Below are 21,443 nucleotides of genomic sequence, written 5' to 3'. Positions count from 1 at the left end.
CATGAAAGAGTTTGAGAACCCACTGATATAGCAACAAAGGGTTTTCAATATACTGTTAGGATGTATACGTCATTTTTTTTAATGGGCCTCAGGTCTTATACTAGGGGTTTGCACTGGAAACAGCTGATTTACAAGTAGATTTGCGATTTATGGTGCACGACACCAGTGCACAACTAAGTATAAATCACCCTGTAGAGATAAACAAGAACAAAAAGGAGTTGTGCGGGTATTCATGTTGTTTAGTGAATAAAATGGTTTGGAATAAAAAGGTTTTGAACCTACAACCGGCGGATAATGTACACAAGAATTAAGCCACTTTAAAGTGAGCCACAGACAACAAAGAGGGATGAATATAAAAAGAAATACATTACAAAAAAAGAAAATCAAACAAAATTATAATACACGTCTGATCTAAATCTCAAAATAGGGAGGGACATAAATTCAGATTTACCAATGCAGAATAGCCACAAGTACTGTAATTTGAATTATTTTGTCCAGCTAATCCCAATACAGGTTAGCATGTGCATCTAAACGTGGGGATCTCACCACTGATATTTATGGCAGTACACAAATTTAAAATGATTATTATATATGTATACAATAATATACAAAAGCTAAACTAACATGTCTAAAATAGGGGTGCATGCTCAAATAGAACAAAGTGAGAATAAGGATTGCTCTATTCTACTTGGATCACATATATACATTCAAACCTTCCTATGCTTGGAGGAATTGAATATGTATATGCAAGACAGCACGACAATCGAACACTTGGGGTAGAAACCACTAAAAGGTCATGATAAAAGTTAAAATCTGAAATTTGATCTTCCTCCCCCAACTGGCACCGGCACATGTACAATTGAATTGATGAGGCAAGAATCTCACCAACTACTTTAGTTTGTGCATTGGCCAAAGATTTTGAACCATTTGGAGTCGGATGTGTATTTAAATACCTGCACTCAGAACAAAAAACAATGTTAGGTTTATTATGCTTATAAAATACTGACAGAACTCAACATGATTGAACCAAATCAGAAAATGAACAAATAGTGTCTTAGTGATGTAGCTATCATAGCTTAGATATTCAAAACCTTGTAATGTAAGGACTGGGAACAATTGATCCACAGAACTTCAGGTCAATCACGGAATGCATTTAACTTTAACACCTGCCATGTTTGTCGTTTATAAAAACAAACCAAAAAGAAAACAAAGTGATTTTGTATTAAGATGAGACAAAATTATATCCTAGGAAGTTGTACATGTCGATACCAGTTTTCCAGCAAAGCAGACAAGACATCACAGCCTTGTGGCAGGATTTAGAAATAAGTTTGGGACAATTTGTTTGAGGAGCATAAAAATAATAATAATAATAATGGGACTAGGAACATGAATGTGACTGTCTCTAGCAGGAAAGGTATGAGTGGTTTGGCAGCTATTCTTAATGATACAGGGATTAGGTCACTGTTACAATCTACCGTTGAGATAATGCAGCGATAGTGAAGAACGCTCTCCAATCAGACTTCACAGTCAAAAATCATTTGATTTGTATAACCCCAGAGGAAGAGCAGGAGAGGATGGATTGGTAACCTTCACAGGGATCCAGGTCGTACTTTTGTTGAGGTGGGCCCGATGAGGGCCGAGGAGGTCCCGATGACAATTATAAAAGGACAGGGAGTGCTGGCGATGAACTTCGTCGGTAGGTGGCAGCAGGTAATAATAAAGTTAAACAATACAAAAATACAATACCACAAAAAAAGAAACGTACACCATTTTTTTCCTTTACAACTGTTCATTGCTGCAGACAAACGCCACTAGGTCTGTGACCCCCAACAGGTCATCCTCGTCATCGTCCTGTGGCGCCATCTCCTGGGGGACGAGGCCATTGGGTGCTGCTGTGGCAGCAGCCGGCGTGGTACTGACGTTTTTGGGAGAAGAAGCGCCCGCCGCCCCTGGCCGGTTGACAAAGCCCTCCAGGCTCTTTATGGGGCTCTGTCCGTTGGTGGGGGGCAGCTCCCCCAGGTTATAGTCCAATGGGCCCGTACCTTTCCCCGGCGCGGTGGCACCTTCCTCATCGGCATTTTCGGCGGTGTCTTTCTTCCCTTTTTCCTCTTCCTCCTCCTCTTCGTCATCGTCCGAATCGATGCGGTTCACACGCTTGCGGACGGGTCGGTCCTCCTCGTCGGAGTCGTCCGAGGAGGAGCTATCGCTCCCCTCTTCCTCCGAGGCTCTCCGCCGCTTCAGGGAGAGACGCATGCGCTTCTGCCGAGTCTCCTCCTCCTCCTCCTCAGACGAGTCCACTCTCCTCTTCTTGGTCCTTCGCTCCCTCGGCTCGTCAGAGGAGTCTCTGGATATACTCGCTGAGGAAGAAATGAGAAAGCTAAATTGCATGGGTGCAACAGTTAATCGAACTAATCGATTACATTGTTTAAGTCTATTATTATGAAATTAGAATTTCAAACTGAAATAAGCAGATCTATAAGCTTGCAATGTGAGCTTGTAGATTGCAAATTTTGTACGACACCGTTGTACATCAAAGTATAAAATAGTGTTTAAGTAGTTAATCAGACTAATATTGATTTAGTTTTAGTCTATTAAAAACTATTTTTGTAATTATGAAAAAATAACATGCTCATGTCAATGACACATGGAATATCAGTAAAGTGGTCCTGAAAAACAGGCAAGCAGGAAGGCAGGAGATAATGCACATGCTATGCAAGAGTGGTGCTCTGCAGCTGTGTCCTTATTGATGTAACAATACATTGAAAATGCTGTATAAGGCCTCATTCACACGTATCAAATACCAATCAAGCAAATGTTTGGTTGTTTTTTTAGGCCACCACAATGCTTTTCCAATGGGAGTCACATGGTTTGACCAAAGATTTTTGTTTGATCTGGGAGAGGGGCAGAACACCACCAGCAATCAGCAATCAAACACAAATGTTTGGTCAAACCATGTGACTCTCATTGGAAAAGCATTGTGGTGGCCAAAAAAAACAAAAACGACCAAACATTTGCTTGATTAGTGTTTGATACGTGTGAATGAGGCCTAAGAGAGCGCTTTCCGATACCATAGCCTAGTAGTTGACATGGCAGTCGGTAGAGAGAGAGGTGGCGAGTTGTAGGGACCAATGGTATTTCTTTATTGTACAGCACAATTATTGCGTGTTTATGTATTTAATTTGTGTTCAAATATATTTGTTGTTATTTTTGTTAGCGCAGGAAATCTTATTTTTTGGGCTTTGCTAAACATTATGATTTGTGTTTATGCGTCGTCGACGCGTCGGTTTCATTTAATACTAATTAGATTTTTCCATAGACGTACTCACACACAAGCAATTACCAATAATCAATGAAAGACGGTTAGGGTGATTAACCAATTAATTGGTCAATTTGTCGATACTCATCCCAAAAATGGTGCATTTATATAGCGCCTTTATCCAAGGCGCTTTACATAGATTGGGTGAATGCACCCATTCACACACAGATTGCGGCGGAAGCCATGCAAGGTACCAACCAGCACATCGGGAGCAATTTGGGGTTCAGTGTCTTGCCCAAGGACACTTCGACATGTAGACAGGAGGAGCCGGGATTCGAACCGCCGACCCATGGATCATTGGACGACCTGCTCTACCTCCTGAGCCACAGTCGCCCCCCGAACTGTCCGTCTGTGAGTTAAAGGGTAGAGAAAGGACTGAACTGACCTTCACTGTCGGAGCTGCCCGGGCGTCGTCTCGGTTTGTACTTGTTCCGATTGGTGCCAGCCCTGGATCCCTCAGACCCTGAGGTCTCGCAGTAGTTCACCTCCTTCTTCAGACTCCTGCGAGACCGCCGTCGACTCATGTCCAGGTCACTATCGCTGAACTCACTCGAGCCTTCTGTAACTATACATAGACATGGAACAAAGTCATGGGGTGATAGTGCTACAATAACGGAAGTGATTGTCATCCAACGAGTCACTGGAGGATAGGGTCTGAGTGGGCAACAAAGTGGAGATTCAAAGTCCATTTGTTGCCTAAATACACCTCAAAATACACATAGGCAAGGTTATACATCAGAGGCAACCGTCATCTAAGTGCTTCCTGACCTACTCTCTCCACTGGTTAAGGAAATCAACAGCACACTGAATAAACACTGGCACCTCTAACAACACTTAGAGGGGACAACATTCACAATGTCCTACATCAAAGAGAAGCCGATTAGATCTAACCGTACTTATGCGTACCTAAATGTCTTTTTTTTTTACCGACAGCACATTATTGAGGGCTGTGGATTTTTGTCTTATGAACAGGGGCTTATAAAATCACAGCGAAGGATTAATATGGAAAACATTAAAGGAAAAATGAAGCGTTCGATTACCTAATTCATCTTCGTCATCTTCATCCGTCTCTTCCTCTTCGTCATCCGAGTAACCTCTAGGTCTGCGTCGTCGCCGAGAACTTTTCCGCCGTTTGGGTTGTCTCTTAGCGCGTGACGATTTGCGACGTCCACCACTGCCACTGTCAGAGCCAGAATCGCTCTCTGCATTTTCCGACGCCACAAACTCATCCTCCTCAGAGCTGCATGCAAACAATACCAATTAAAAGAAGGAAAGAATACAAATTAATGCTTTATCATGTTTTTGCTTTCAGAATGGCATGTTTCCTTCCTTAAAAAAAATAAATAATAAAGTTTAGTTTGAATAACACACCATTTAGTTTTAGTGCTATTTTAGTCCACTGAAACCGTTTAGTCTTAGGTCTAGTCTTACTTGACTAAATATTTTAAAAGAAATTAGTCTAACACTGCAGATTATGGAGCTATTTAACACTTATTTGGCTGGTCCTACAGTTACCTTGCATAATCATCATAATAGTTTCCATGGTGAGAAATGTTCATACATTTTCAAACGGTTCCCAAAAATGACAAATGCACATATATATTATTATATTTATCTGCTTGACCTACTGTATGCATGTTATTGTATACGAGTGATATATGTACATGTGAAAACCTGTGAGATGACTTTGAAGTAAATAGGAACATTTCCATGTGAGAGGTAATGGGTCTGATTATCAGGGTGATCGAGTGATTGATGCCAGCCCAACGTTACAAATAGAGGGTGTGGTGCAGAGGGGAGGGGGGAATAAACAAACCTGTGTACTAGTGAACAGGTGAAGAAAGAGGAGATCTCCCAGGCACCAGCGTTACTTTAGTGACAAAGACAAAGTTTATACTAAAGTAAGCGGCAGCCAAGAAGCGAGAACTATCGAGCCCAGCGAGAGAGGAACGTGTCAATGATGCTGCTGCAAGATTTCGCTGGATACATTCATGAGTTGCCGGTCAGTGTGGGGAATCTGACAGAGTAAAGCTGCTGCCGGTGAGACAATTCCAAGCTTCTTGTTCTTGTGGATTACATTTGTAATCCACAAAGGGGTACCCGAGCGTTCATTACTTTTGTTCTGTGTCGTTTGGACAGAGGAAACTTTACTTTTGCGGGAGCACGTTAAGAAGAGGACGGTCGCAGGACTGTTACTGTTTAAAGAGTGTGCCACACGTGTGAAATTGTTTTGCTTATTGTTGACGTTTGAAGTTGTACGGTAATCTGAGAGGATATAGCGGCCGTTGGGACTTGGTTGGGTTTGGTAGGGGCTTGGTGGAATAATTGTTGATTGTTGATTTGTTTGTTTATTTCTTTTGGTTGTAGGGAGAGAGGTAGGGCAGTATAATCTCACATGTATTTTTCTCTACCAATTTATTTGTCAATTATTGTGTGGCTTCAATAAAAAAGCATAAGCACAACATAACACATCGATCCTGTTGTTTCCTTTAGTTAATACTTATCCTTTCAAAATAAAAGGCTGATTGTTACAAATGGAAATAGCAGATCTATAAAATAATATGTTGGTCATAGGCTTTATATATATTTAAATTGTTTGTCATAACTGCACTGTGCAATCTTTTGTTCACAAAGCCAAAAAGGAAAACGGAAATGCATTTTCATTCATTTGTTTTAATGTTCAATGCGAAATGCACAATTAAAATCTTTGTCATTTTTGTATGACAATTAACAGTCCTACCTCTCAGTGAGGCGGAACTCGTCCTCACTTTCCTCATCCTCCACGGTGCTGTCACTGTCAAGGTCGTTGAGTCTCCGGCGCTTTTTCCTGCGCGGGCCAGCGGCGGGCCGTGGCAGTCCGCCATTTTCCTTCCCCTCCTCCGCATTCAGGATGACGTTTATGTCCTTTCCCCTGTTGTGGCCTGTGATGTTGGCCATGTCTTTCCCCCGACCAGCTCCTGTAAGAGTGATGGCACTTTGTTAGCGACAATGTGCTTTGACATTTGATCAAATGTTAACCCTGTATACGAAGTTTGACCAGGGTCAGTCCAATTCAATGGAGCTTCACTGACTGGCATGAGAAAACGTACGTTCATGTTGCCAAACCAAGTGTCAAATAGAAACAACCAAAAACGAAGCAGTGTATGTACAATTAAAGGGAATACAGTAATCTTTGGACAGAGCGGGCAGGTGGTTAGAAAGAGCAGCTCGCTCTACACCTACCCGGTGTATTTATTTGAATAGAGGCCAGTATTAAAGGAAATACGGTATATACCTCCACCTTCTGCTTCTTTGATGTCCTCTTCAATAGCCTCCTCTATGGCCTCATCAAATTCATCAAACCTGGGGGGGTGTAATGATGTTTTCAACACTGATTCCAACGTACAATCAAATAAAAAGGTGAAATTCCAATTCGATTTTAAAGGCAGGATCATAGACGTAGAAAGGTAGACGCCTCCTATCAGCTCTGGGGCGTATGCTCTCAAGTGAGGGCAAGCTTCCGCATTGATGCCAAGGAAAGTAATGAAAGGGAGGGACGTTGAGTCACGTGACTGGATGCCAGGGAAGCGCCATATAACGGCACACTTCCGCCCTCAGTGCGATACATGTCACTCCAATGAATTGCAGCAGCGAATGAGGCGTCTACCTTTCTGTGTCTATGGGCAGATGTGTCCCCGTGGCTTGCATCATGCCCCTGTAAAGGGTGCATTTATATAGCGCCTTTATCCAAGGCGCTTTGCATAGATTGTGCAGATTGTGCCATTTCACGCACACATTCATACACCGATGGCGGAGGAAACCATGCAAGGCACCAACCTGCTCATCGGGAGCAATTAGTAGGGGTTCAGAGTCTTTCTCAAGGACACTTCGACACCAACTCTGGGGGAGCCCGGGTTCGAACTGGGAATCTTGCGGTTCCCATCCGGACACTCTACCCCTGAGCCACTGCCGCCCCGGCATGTACCTGTAGCTGATGTTCTTTTTCACCCTGGTAGATCTTCGGCCCCAGGTTTTTCTCTTCTTCTCTTTCTTCTCCTTTACTATTACTTCCTCTTTTTCCTTTACCTCCACCTGGTGGTTAAGACATGGGAGAGTAAATCAGCAGCTGAGCCCATGATGTTGATAATGTGTTGCTGCCATTACTTCTAGAACCTTGGCATACTTACAGAAGGTGTAATGATGTTTTCAACACTGATTCCAACGTAGACTAGACGCTCTTTCCTGGAGGAGGGAAGAATTGGCTATGAAACTTGAACCACTTCTTGATCCCCATTGTAATCTATACTTCATCATATGAAGGTGTTGCGGCGCGAAAGCAGCTGATCTACAAGCTCGGTACACGTTGTGAGCTTGTAGATCCAAATCTTACAACCAAAAAAAACACTATTTTTGACCATGGTGTAGTTCGTTCATAGCAATAAGGTTAGCTTTTTCCTTCTGGTGATTACATTTAAGCTTAGAAAATCACAGAGGTGATGACAATGTCAGAGTGGGAGGAGCTTCTTGCGCACAGTTAAATCCACTGAGGATTTTACTGTTTAACAAGGCTGAACAGCGGCAGTGATATTTATAATGTGATTAGGCCACATTGATAGGACGATTTATTTAACAGTTTGCAAAAGGTACACTGGCACACCTAGTAGTCATTTGAGAATGACTACTAGGTGTGCTGTCATGCTCATCTGAGCATGGCTGGAGAGCCCATTTCAACCAATCAGATTGCCAGTCGGAACTACCCGTTGTACAAAGTTCCTTTATAAACGGCTCACCTTCTGTCTGCACGTTCCTTCTTTTTCAGCACAGTGTCGAGGTTCAGGAGCTGCTCTTGTAGTTTGTCACAGAGCTGCTTCTATAAGGGAAAGAGGTCCCATGGGGAAGAAGCATTAACAACGTTCAGGAGTTGCTCTTGTAGTTTGTCACAGAGCTGCTTCTAGAAGGGAAAGAGGTCCCATGGGGAAGAAGCATTAACAAGACGCTACATTGCATACTCGTCGATTGCTTGTTTTCAGACCTTTTTTTTATTTTTATCCCATTGCTGGTGTGATAACTCAGTGCCAGAAAGTGAAAATCAACACTTCACACTGCTTTTATAGGCTGTTAATAATGTATTATTATTATTAAAGGATTGCTTGTATTATTCTAAAGGCAGATCAAAAATAGGTGGTTGCCAAATGGCCACCATTGTTCAGATTCTAAAGAACTAGAGTGGTGCCCAACGCTTCTAGTTGCCTCCTTGGAACGATGCAAGTTTGAAATGCATGCCCCACCCAATTAATAAGTCTGTGTCCCTTTAATGCCCATATATGGAGTAATTTGTCAGGCATGCCCAAATATGGAGTATATGCAGATGTCAGAACTCCATTGTGATGGCCAGCTCCATATATGGAGATGTCCAGAGCCCAGGCAGAGGCTTTTGTGCTGGTTCTGGACATCCGGCGATCCGACAGACTTGACACCGGCTGCACTCCCTGTGGGGGTGTGGAACGTGTGTGTCGAATTTGAAGTCGGTGGGGCGAACGGTTCTCGGGTTATGTGGATTACAGACGTACGTACACACACACACACAGGTGCATTTAATGGTGCATCAAATGGTGCATTTATAGATACGTTACGTACGTGTTGACAAAGTGGACAGAACCATTCCCCATCAGGGATGACCATGAGAGGAGGTCTCAAGCAGGCTGTGTGGTAACCACTGTCACATGAGTCACAGAGGAGGATCTGTGAAGGAAACAAGAGAGTTGGTGGCATGACATCAGTAATTATTTTATTGCACCTAGTTTAAGAAGAGGAGAATGTGGACTGAGTGGAGAGACCCACCAGCTCGGGGTGATTGGGGAGTCCACAATGCTTGCAGGGGTCATCGTTTGGAGGTAGGTCATCGTCGGAAGACGTTGAAGAGGCGTCGCTGCGCCGCTCTCTGTTCGGGTTTCTTCTCGTCCTGCTCCTCTCGACCTTGAAGCTTACGTCGCTGTCGTCCTCTTCTTCCGTCTCCCAGTCTTCGCTGGTATAGTCGTCGCTCTCGCCGTCGTCGTCATCCTCAGAGCCTTTCTTTTTGCGTCGTGCCCTGGTCCACCGTACCTTCCGCCGCTTTTTCCCCTGAAGAAAAAGGGATCGTTTCAACCGATATTCGTGGGGTACTGATGATGACAGTTGGCTTACATGCTTACACAAGTTATTTCCTACTGAACAATAAGCCTACTGAGATTGCCTTGGATTGGATATAATAATATGCCCACATATTTAGGGACGTAAGTAAGTCAATTTTATTCATAATAATAACATGAAGCAAAGGTATTTGGTGTAGAGGGACAAAAGGAACAGACCAAGTACGTATAGAGCCCTGGGGAAACACACTCAACTAAGTACATGGGATTTAAGTGGTTAATAGGTTGGAAAGTACCTTACCCTAGATTTGGACTGAGACTCCGGGTCGACATTCCTCTCTCTGTGTTTCTTCTGCACAGCTTTCACGGCATCATCCTTATCCTCTTCTTCGTCGTCTTTGTCACCCGTGTCCTCGTCATGCTTCTCAGTTGGTGGCGTCGCCTGTAGTTTCTCCAGCCTCCGGTCCTGGATCTCCACCGCCTTTATACTTGGCCTAGAGATCCTTGCAGACCGTCTAAGAGATCTCCCCACATTTGTGTCAGACTCGGAGTCCCCTTGTCTCTCGTCCCTCAGCAGTTCAGCCCTCATCCGGCTTGTAGAGACCTTGCTTTTAGGATAGACACCGTCCTTCCGAACTTTGGATGAAACATCAGAGACACTTTCCTTCTTTTCTGCTCCAGAAGCATCTTCTTCACTCTCATCTTCTCCCTCCTTATCTTTAAGATCATCAACGGGTTCTTTGCTTGCTTTTGTACAGGATTCTGGTTTCTCCATTTCATTTGATGTCTTGCTATCGTTATTTTCTTGGGTTTCCTTTTCATCATCCATATTGGTATGATCCTTTGTCTTGGAATCCCCTTCACTTTCTTTGTCTTTACATGGATGCTTTTTGCTTTTATTTTTGGGGCATTCTTTGTCTGAGCCTTTGACATTTTCATGGTTGTCTTCTCCATCTTCCTTGGATAAAGCAGATGATGTCTCTGGCCCCTTGTTGACGGGATGCTTTTCAGATACTTCATCTTCTTTTCTGCCATCCGATTTGTTAACAGTGCTTTTAGAAATGTGTTTTGTTTCTAAAGAACAAGATGTTTTGCATTTCTCTTCAGCTGGTTCCTTGACCTTGTTAACTTTTGCTTTGACCTTGTCGGGCTCAGACTGATCCTCTTTACTTACTTCCACCTCCATGGACTCGGACACCGAAGCAATCTCCTTGTCTTGGGAGAGGACAGTAATGGGTACTTTCTCAGAGGTCGTATCAGTTGCCACAGTTTTTTCCTCCTTGGGTTCAGACATTGCAGCATCTTGGAGGGTGTCACCCTTCTCTCCATGTCTATGTGCATCATTGTTTTCTGTACGTTTATGTGCATCCATTTTTCGGGTCTGTTTGGATGCATCCGTTTTTTCAGCCCGTTTGGGTGCAGCTGTTTTTTCTGCCTGTTTGGGTGCAGCTATTTTTTCTGCCTGTTTAGGTGCGTCTGTTTTTTCTGCCTGTTTGGGTGCAGCTGTTTTTTCTGCCTGTTTAGGTGCGTCTGTTTTTTCTGCCTCTTTGGGTGCATCCGTTTTTTCTGCCTGTTTGGGTGCATCCGTTTTTTCTGCCTGTTTGGGTGCATCCGTTTTTTCTGCCTGTTTTGGTGCATCCGTTTTTCCTGCCCGTTTGGGTGCAGCTGTTTTTTCTGCCTGTTTGGGTGTGTCTGCTTTTTCTGCCTGTTTGGGTGCATCCCATTTTTCTGCCTGTTTGGGTGTGACTGTTTTTTCTGCCTGTTTGGGTGTGTCTGCCTGTTTGGGTGTGTCTGCTTTTTCTGCCTGTTTGGGTGTGTCTGCTTTTTCTGACTGTTTGGGTGTGTCTGCTTTGTCTGCCTGTTTGGGTCCAACTGTTTTTTCTGCCTGTTTGGGTGCAACTGTTTTTTCTGCCTGTTTAGGTGTGTCTGTTTTGTCTGCCTGTTTGGGTTCAACTGTTTTTTCTGCCTGTTTGGGTGCAACTGTTTTTTCTGCCTGTTTAGGTGTGTCTGCTTTGTCTGCCTGTTTGGGTCCAACTGTTTTTTCTGCCTGTTTAGGTGTGTCTGCTTTGTCTGCCTGTTTGGGTGCAACTGTTTTTTCTGCCTGTTTAGGTGTGTCTGCTTTGTCTGCCTGTTTGGGTCCAACTGCTTTGTCTGCCTGTTTGGGTCCAACTGTTTTTTCTGCCTGTTTGGGTGCAACTATTTTTTCTGCCTGTTTGGGTGCAACTGTTTTTTCAGCCTGTTTGGGTACAACTGTTTTTTCAGCCTGTTTGGATGTGTCTGCTTTGTCTGCCTGTTTGGGTGCAACTGTTTTTTCTGCCTGTTTGGGTGCAGCTGTTTTCTCAGTCTGTTTACAGGCATGTGTTTTTTCTGCCTGTTTGGGTGCAACCGTTTTTTCTGCATGTTTACAAGCATGTGTTTTTTCTGCCTGTTTGGGTGCATCTGCTTTTTCTGCTTTTTTAATAACGGAGGACGCCTCCATGTGTTGAGTGTTCTCTGGTCTCTCTGAATGCTTATCTTCCTTTTGAATAACTGATGATTCTTTCGCGTCTATAGGGCTGCCCAGGCTACCTGTATCATTATTGCGTTTTATTACTTGTGTCTTTTTAATGACAGAAGGGTGTCCTACCATCTCCTTAGGATCATTGGACGTATGCGTGTTGTCCCTGTCGGAGGGCAGTGTCTCTCTCTTTTTAATTACTCCTGACATCACTGTAAGTGCAGAACTACCTGGCTTCTTTGGACCCATCTCCCGTTTTGACATTTCTTTAGGATCAGCGACATTTTCTGCAATCTCAGTTATGTTTGGTTTTCCTGGCTTATTCTTCTCCGATATGGCCATATCTTCAGCGGAAGCTTTATCTGCTTTTTCATAATTCTTCCATTTTGCTAGTTTTGGTGAAACTGATGAATCCATTTCTCGATTAGAAACGAGGTTGTCTGAGGGTGGCCCATCTGATTTGTTCTTCTTTTCATCCTCTTTATGATTGGATGCCAAAATTGCATTCGTAGCATCCTTGGACGGTGTTGGTGGCTCTGCTGCTACAACGTGTGAGAGAGACTCTGCAGATTTTATTGAAGATTCTTTCCCACCTGAAACCACTGTGTTTTCCCTTTCTACCTTTTTTTCAACAACGTTTTTCTCCGTTTCATGTGATGATGTTGACTCCATACACTTCTGTATGTTGCGTCCTCCCTGTATTGTCTGAGTTTTAATCCCTTCATTGCCCGTGGCAGGAATCTCCTTTTGATGTGATTCAGCAGCTTTACTTGCATCCAAAATTATTTCAACTGGTTGCCGTTTGCCATCAGCAGAGTTCCTATGTTTTTCTGTATCTGTATTTGACTCACACAAATGTGTGAGTGGTACACCTTTCTCCGCTGCATGCTGGTCAGCTCCATTGATATAATCAGCCACATTATGCTCATTCTTTTTCTCTTCCTTCCTCTGTTCAATCTTAGGTGGTTCCCTGACTTGAGAGACGGATGGATTTTGAACAATAATGCGACTCCCGCCACTTGTGTCAAAGCCCTCACTAAGCTTCATCCCTCTTTTTTTCAAGGGTATTTTGGCCTGCTGGTCATTCAGAGCCCGTTGAAGTTCCTCTGCAGCATTTTTCTTGGCATCCTCAGCTTGATCTGTTTTCAGTAATGTACAGGACTTTTCCAAGCTTGGCGGGGCTTCAATTTTTGCGGTACATGCTGTACTTTTGGACAACTCCATAGGCTCCTCTTTAATGGTCTGGACATTCAAAACGCCATTGTTATCCACAGGAGACTTTTCTGATTGGAGGCCGAGATCCAATTCATCTTTTTCATCTTTGATGCCATTCACTGGTGACTTAGCCTCAATCAAATCTGATCTTAATTCGTCTTTCGGGGGCAGGTTTTCATTGCACTCCATTTTTGGTGAGACTGGGCAAGCAGTATCTTTGGAAGATTTACCTTCTTCATCCGTCTCTCTTTTTACTACAATTGACAAAAATAAGGATCAGTTAAGCATTTAATATGTAATAGAAATTGCCATGAAATGACCAATTTGGTGGGTAAATAAAAAAGTGAACATGCATTACCATAAACCATTATATTGAAATAACAAACAACATAGAAATCGATTATTACACAGCACATTTGTCATTATTACCTTCTTCCTCATTCTTTATATTTTCAGCATCTTCAGGCTTGGGGCTGGATCCCTCTTCTTTCTCCTCCTTTGCAAACATTGAAGGGTCAATTTGAGTCTTCAGCAGTGCCAAAATCTCGGCCAAGTCATTTCGGTCTCTGCATGGAGAAAAGGACAGATAGTGATTGCTGAGTTGAGGGCTGAAAACAAAGGATGACAGGCATTTGCCATCAGGCCTCCATGACCTCCATCAGGCCTCCTGAAGAGCTAAGGCTTAATAAATAATTTCTTTCACTTTTTATCAAAAGGTCATTGCATGATTACAAAATGTATATTTTTACTTCTTCCTACACTTTATATTATGCATGTTTGTTTGTTTTTATTCCGTTTCTGATTTTGATTTATTTCCTCACTTTTATAAGCCTATTTTTTATAAGTGCTTTATAAATAGTTATTCTTAATAATATTTATTATCTGGGCCATGGCTAAGTGGTCCAGGCACCTTGGCTGGTAATCCAGTCTGGCAGTGTGCCGCGGGTTCGACTCCCGATCCCGACGGCCTTTACTGCATGGTAATCCAGTCTGGCAGTGTGCCGCGGGTTCGACTCCCGATCCCGACGGCCTTTACTGCATGTCTTCCCTAGCCTGGCTAATAAGCCAGACCGAATCTTCCCCCCCATCTCTCTCCCCATTTCCTGTCAGCCTACTGTCTGTCCCTCCATAAAATATATAAAATAAGGCGAAAGCCACAAAAAAAACATAATAATAATAATAATATTTATTATTATTACTAGTGTAATAATAATTATGGCCTCTAGTCAGAATGCTTATATGTTGATTCATTGTTCATACATTTTCAAATATATAAAAATAAATCTGAAATAGCTTATAACTACTTTTTATTTATTTATTTTTAAGATATTTTTGGGGGCCTTTTCTACCTATATTGATAAGATTGAAAGTATGTTGACAAGAAATGGGGAGAGAAATGGGGGGGTGACACAATGCAAAGGTCGTCGGGATCGGGACAGTGCGACACACTGTCCGCTAGGCGGACCCGGGAGAACCACTATTTTTAAATGTTTTTGAAAGTGTAAAATTATTAAATGTGCCAGTAATTTCTTTGTATATTTCAGTTATTTGTCATATCTGCACTGTGCAATTTTTGATCACGAAGCCGTGACAGGCTGAAGATGATGTGCATCATCTTCCAGTCAGATTAAATGCACACAAAACAATCCCAAATGTTGCTGGCCTACCTGACAATACACTTCCAAGATAACCCAGACAAGTCATCCTGTTCCTCCACATAGACCCGCACATTGTTGTCTTGGTCCAGTTGAAACCAGTACATCTGGCCATCTTTGTCCCGGCCAATGGGCTGCTGTCGCATCTTATCTGGATCCTCCTCATTGATCACCGTCTTGAACTTAACATTGTCATCGAATTGACACTCACATAGATACTGTACAAAGACAAACGGAAGAAAATATAAAGCCATTAACACAACAATGCCGATACAATGAATAAAGGACACACTGCAGCACTTTTGTGGCTTGGACATGGAGAACCGTCTCCTGTGTTTTTTAGTTTCACCCATATTTACCTTTGTAAATGCAAACAGCCAATAGTGTGATTAGAAATCCATAATTTGGCTGCCAGTATTACTCTGTTGCAGTGAATTTGATGGATTTAAAGCACGTTTGGCTTCACTATAGGTAATATGTCCAAACATTGTGGAATGAATGTACTTTAATCTAGAAGCATTAGTTTACACTGATTGCTATCAAACATAATAACAAATAATAGTTTTCTCAAAAGATTGACTGTCAGAAAAGAGTGTGACTTACTTTAAGGATTCCTATCTTGCACTCCATCGACATGTCCTTGTATCCTTTCTGTTCCATCTCCCATGCCCAAGTAGTGTTGAATTCTGAGCATATCTGTTTAGAATATTTGGTATTAGCAATCAATTCTTGTAAATGGTGCATTTATATAGCGCCTTTATCCAAGGCGCTTTACATAGATTGTGCATTACATTCACCCATTTACACACACATTCATACACCGATGGTGGAAGAAACCATGCAAGGCACCAACCAGCACATCAGGAGCATTAGGGGTTCAGTGTCTTGCACTTCGACACTAACTCTGGGGGAGCCCGGGTTCAAACTGGCAACCTTGCGGTTACCATCCAGCCACTCTACCCCTGAGCCACTGCCGCCCTTGTAAGTACTTGTCTTACCAATGTGTAATTACTATGCAAAAACAACTTACCTTTACAATATATTTCTCCCATCTATCTGCAGACACTGACTTTCCAATCTTCCTCAGCAACTTCACGTGAAGGTCCACCAAGAGCTTTGGGACTGAGGAAGATGTACAAACAATCAGTAAACACATATGCTTTACAGATATATAGACCGATTCAGAAACGGGTCCCCTGGTCGCAGCGAACATATTCCTGTAGGCGGAGACGACATATCTGCAGTGTAAACTCGCAGGTCTTCTACTACATTGAATGGTAGAGTGACTGATGTTAGTCTGCTCAAACCTTACTCTTTTACCTGCTTTTTACTAACACTAACTTTAAAAAGATGCCCAGAACATCGGGATGAACCTGTGTAGTTTATGGCTGCTCCAACAGTAGTGGCGACATTCAACTTTGGAGAAAAACGGAATGTCAAAAAATACACCGCGGTGGCTGAGACCAGAGCCATAGAGTAATGGTTGAGACGAAGCAGTGAAAGGTCCTGAAAGATACATAACGTCAGTCTTACCCAATACCCAATCTTTCTGTTGTATGAACACAAGGCTGCTTTACTTTATACCGCATACTAAACATGTAAAGTATCAAAATGGCAGTAATAGCAGATTTACAACACATAATGTGTAAGCTTGTAGATCAGCTATTCCACTATTTAAAAATTATTTGGAATGTATACATTTATTATACAAGTGTCAGTAATTGCTTTGTATTTAAGTTATTCGTCTTCGTCATATCTGCCCTGTGCAATTTGTGATTATGAAGCCTAAAAACCAAACGGCAATAAAATTGTATTAAATGGATATTTCACTTTCAAAAAATCTTTTGGTGATTTTATCGTCTACTCAGGCTTATGTGAACAGTTTTAAAGTTATTCGATTCAGTATTTAGATATTTGATATTCATTTCAGCTGCCCCGGACGGACCCCACAAAAAGACCACCCCCAAAACTCAGCGCACACTACATGCGCCCACACATGTGCCCTTTTCTGGGGTTTGAGCCCCTGACCCCTGTGTTCTCTGCACGGCCCTGCTGATACTCTCCTTCTAATACGTGAGGGGGCCGTGGTTTTTTCATTTACTCTTTCCATTTATTTTTAAATATTGTTTTTGGAAAATAATGAGGGGGCGGAGCCGTTGACAAAAGCGGAGACAAAAATATCTGAAACAATACGGCCCGCTCACGTATTAGAAGGACAATATGATTCACCAGAAAAAAGGTTGGGTGTTAACTATTCGATGAATCTATCATGGTTAAAATAGAGTTTGAAGTTACAATGGGTTTATATAGGAAGGGGGCGGGGAAGCTAAAATGAATATCAAATATCTAAATACTGAATCGAATAACTTTAAAACTGTTCACATAAGCCTGAGTAGACGATAAAATCACCAAAAGATTTTTTGAAAGTGAAATATCCCTTTAATATGTTCCAATGTTCATGTCGAATGCCAAAAACACAATGAAATCGCTAATTTAAATTAATCGTCAACTTAAATTTGTAAATCGTGACAGCCATAGCTATATACCATTAGCAGATACAATAATGAAATAAATGTATAACAGGTGTAAAAAATATTCCTTTGGTTTAATGGTTTCAAAGCTAAGGTACATTTCATTTTCAAGCCACTTTGCTGTGTGTTTGTCTTTATGTGCACATTTCAGAAAGCCTTCATTTTATTTGGGTGAGAAGATGTGAGTTAATATACTGTATGAAACGTTGAAAATATAGTCAACCAAGAATCCAATAATCAACCCAATTTAATCCCGACATATTTTGAGGAAAAAGTATTCAATTAAAATTGATAATAAATATTAAAAAAAAAAAACACTATAGGCTCTAGCCTGACAGGGTGTCGCGTGTTCGAGTCCCGTTCATGGCGACCTTTGCTGCATGTCTCTCCCCTTCTCTCACTCCCTCTTTCCTGTCTGTCTGTACTCTTTACTGTAGCTATCAATAAAGGCACAAAAGCGGCCAAAAACAAATATTTAATAAATAATAATAATAATGCTGTCACCCAAACGTATCCCGTGAGGCCAGTGTACAAACGACATATACCACATACAGACTAGAGAGGACACAGGGTCTGATTTAATTTGTTCTATTTGAAGAAAGATATTAAATGAACACATGAGGATCTACTGTGTAATAGATCATCAGTGGTACCCAACATGGGGTCCGGATAAAAGATTGATAAGTAGCCAGGTACCAACTGGCCCTCACACAGGTCTGTAACTCTATAAAGTGTAGAAATAGAATAAAAATGTACACACGCTCAGTGTTGATTTAAGTTTAACACTGTCTGAGTCTATATTAAAACTGGGCTCATTTAATAAAAACAATAATATTAATAACTAGAAAAAGTGCCCTTCTGGGCACAGGTCTCCACCAGGAGGATAGGACTGTGTGAGATGTTTGGCAAAATGTTTAGTAGTAATATAAACATGTTTGCCTTGTATGGCAATTGGATGATTTGAGGCATTTTGTTCCAATCAACCTGTTTTGCAAAAATCAACCTGTTGGTGGCGCTATAACAGGCCAATGTGAAAAGGGTGGGATATATTCCTCAGCCTAGTAAGAAAATGTGTGAAAGATTTCACGTAAATTGCATGCTGTGTTCATGATTTGAGGCTTTTGTTCAAAACGGGGCAATCTTGCAAACTGTGAAAGGCAATTATAGCCAATTAGGGTGGAATATGAAATATCGGACAGATCCGACTTGAGCACATGACCATAGAGATACTGTGTAACGATTTGTGAGATTTTTGGACAGAATCTGGAGGAGTAATATCCAAAAATGTGTTTTCCAAAAGTCGGCCTCCTGGTGGCGCTATAAAAGGCAGATGCGGAAAATGCAGGTCAAAGGTTTGTCCTTGGCCTCTAGGGAGTGTGCATGCAACGTTTCACGCAGATCGATGCAGTTTTAGGTAACAAATGTGAAAAGCTGCCTCATGGTGGCGCTATAACAGGCCGTTCTGGAAAATGCGGGGCAGAGGTTCATCGTTGGCATCTAGGGAGTGTGTGTGCAAAGTTTGGCATCGACCGGGTTAACGGTGCCGGAGATTAGCTGGTAACGGACGGACGGAAGGACACACGGACGGACACACACACACACACGGACGGACACACACACGGACGGAGTGCAAAACATACTCTCTCACCATGCCTTCGGCCTGGTGGAGACAATAAAGAGTTGATAATCACTGGACTAGTATGGATCAGTGCAAACTGTAGGCTGGAGTCTCTTTGCCCCTCCATCCCCTTTCTCTACAAGATGGCCACCTTATTACCGAGATAAATACAATAAAAAAGCACACTGGATGGATCCAAATAAAAATCACAACAATGGCAACAAAACGATCGCTGGAAGGGGCACCGTGCACGTGAACACCTTCATTCCGCCCTTTAATTTGAACGCGCACCGCCGCGCGAGCGACGAATGCGTAATTACACAACACACACGTTCAGGAAGTCTGTGCGTGCGTGCGCGTGGAAACACCACTGGAGTGCACTGCGCATGCTCGTCGCGCGAGCGGACCACCACTGTATGCAGAAATCTAACTGTAACTGTAAATAAAAGTACACAATGTGGCACTTAAAACACACACAAAAACCTCTTTCGTCGTACACGCAATGTTTAATTAATAACCACTCAACCATAGTGATAGCAATGGCGTAGTTTAATGCACACACGTTTAGTGTATACATGTGTTTCTGTGTGTGTTCTTCCAACTAGTCCAGCAGCTAAGATAAAGGCTGCTGAGAAGAAGGGGGGAAATTTTGTAAGCTCAATTAAAAGAAAAAGCTCCCGAACTGCGAACAAACCAAACAGACCATTCTTGTCCAAATCACAACAACACACAAAACAACAAAACGACGCACATGCACGAGCGCCACTTCGAATTATGACCTCGTAACGTCTACAAAAGCCATAAATATAAACAACAACGGAAAGCACACACAATAACACAGTAGTAAGCTACTAGGCTAGCGTGCTAACGACAGCTCCTGCTACGAGCCGGATTTACACTTCAGCCGCGCGCCTGTCTCGCGCAGGCGGGGGATAGCCGATCTACAAGCTCAACGCGCGTCGCTCCCGCGACGCGCTGTGAGCTTGTAGATCGGCTATTTTCGACCAAGTACGGCGAAGTACACCCCCCCCCTTCTTAACGTGAACCAGAACGGTGTAGCTCTCCCTCTCTCTCTCTTCCCCGGGGTTTAATGCTAGCCTCACCTGAGGCTGTGTCCCGGAGGTAGCGCTCCAGCTGCGGGAACGTGAGCTCCGGCAGGTCCAGCAGGGCTCCGTAGCGCTCCAGGAAGGAGCAGACGACGGCGTAGCTCGGACACAAACCAGGGGGAGAAGCAGCCGTTGCCGCCGCCGGAGGAGGAGCAGCAGCAGCAGCCATCTTTTCCACCAGCTCAGCCATCCAGCAGCAGAGACTCAGAGCAGAGCGCACGGAGTCAGAGCGCAGGAGGACCGACTCATCATCAACATACAGCAGTAAAGCGAACTGTATGCTGCTGCTGTGTGCACTGTGCAGATAGAACTACAATCCCACAATGCGCCGCGATGGCTCCCTCCCCGTTTCCTTCCCAGAGGGCTTTGCGGTTGAAAAAAGGAGAAGAAAAAAAGTCAATCGACGCACGCACGAATGTTACTGTAAACAAAAACGAGCACGCGCGCGACGGATGGTGACGATGACGATGATCATCATCATCAGTGAGCTTAATTATTAATAGATCATAGTGTAGATCCCCGAGCATGCAATAGCTCTGTTTAACACAATTCCATTCCATTCAAAGGGCTTTATTGGCATGAGAAAAAAAAATAAAAAAATGTTTTTTGCCAAAGCAAAAAGTAGAACAATACAACCAAACCAAAATGTATGTAGGCTAAGATTGAAAGTCAGAATCTCCAATAAATCAATTTCTATATGTAGGCCTACCAATCACTCGATGCAGACAGTGCAGGAATTCACACAATGATTAGTCACACAATACATTAACAATGCTTAGGATATATTTTTTTAACACAAGTTCTTTGGCATGTTTTCTCATGCCAATGAAGCTCCTTTGAATTGACTTGAAGTGGCCTAATTATACTACATCAATGTTGGCAATTGTTTTACAAAATGGGGAAAAAATAATACAAATTAAAGTAAAGTACACCAGACCCTGTACCCTTCAACTTCTTCTCCCAAACATGACTGGCTATCACAGGTTTCGTAGCAATTTGTAGCAAAAAGTTGAAATGTTAGGCCTTGAATATCAAATGTCCACACATGTTCATAACATGTACTTTACCTCATTTTCCAAAGCATACAATTTTTATTTTTTTAGCCGTGCCTAATCGCTCCAATAACTGTCACTTGCCGTGTCTTGTGTATGTCTATATGCATGTCTGTCTGTTTGGGGTACGACCCATTGACCCCTGCAGCTGATTGGGGTCGCATTCGGGTCACACACTGTGGAGCAGCCTAAAGGGCCACTCACACTGAGCAGTATAACTGTAGCCAGCCAGCAGTGTTGTTGATTTTTTTTTCTTCTTCTACATTTTGGAACAAATAGGCAATTTAACATCGTCCAGCTTCTCGGGCGCTCACTCTTCCGGCTACTGAGGCACCGTACACACTAT

General features: G+C 42.7%; 1 protein-coding gene across 1 annotated transcript; it reads right to left on the bottom strand.

Annotated features, from left to right (window-relative positions):
• Window positions 1-965: 965 nt before the first annotated feature.
• On the bottom strand, window positions 966-20,950 carry rsf1b.1 (remodeling and spacing factor 1b, tandem duplicate 1). The gene is made up of 16 exons (XM_079507715.1): window positions 20,043-20,950; window positions 15,821-15,912; window positions 15,394-15,486; window positions 14,803-15,008; window positions 13,565-13,701; window positions 9,725-13,389; window positions 9,137-9,415; window positions 8,933-9,037; window positions 8,086-8,165; window positions 7,483-7,537; window positions 7,281-7,387; window positions 6,591-6,658; window positions 6,057-6,273; window positions 4,357-4,556; window positions 3,702-3,881; window positions 966-2,357 (listed from the first exon to the last, which is right to left on the bottom strand). The coding sequence occupies exons 1-16, from the start codon at window positions 20,233-20,235 to the stop codon at window positions 1,780-1,782; spliced, it is 6,255 nt and encodes a 2,084-aa protein (XP_079363841.1). The 5' UTR covers window positions 20,236-20,950; the 3' UTR covers window positions 966-1,779.
• Between the last annotated feature and the right edge of the window lie 493 nt (window positions 20,951-21,443).

This window comes from Electrona antarctica, assembly GCF_951216825.1.
Source record: "Electrona antarctica genome assembly, chromosome: 8".
NCBI classification, from domain to species: Eukaryota; Metazoa; Chordata; class Actinopteri; order Myctophiformes; family Myctophidae; genus Electrona; species Electrona antarctica.
The sequence above is the reverse complement of the archived record's forward strand: the minus strand, read 5'-3'. Positions and strand labels throughout refer to the sequence as shown.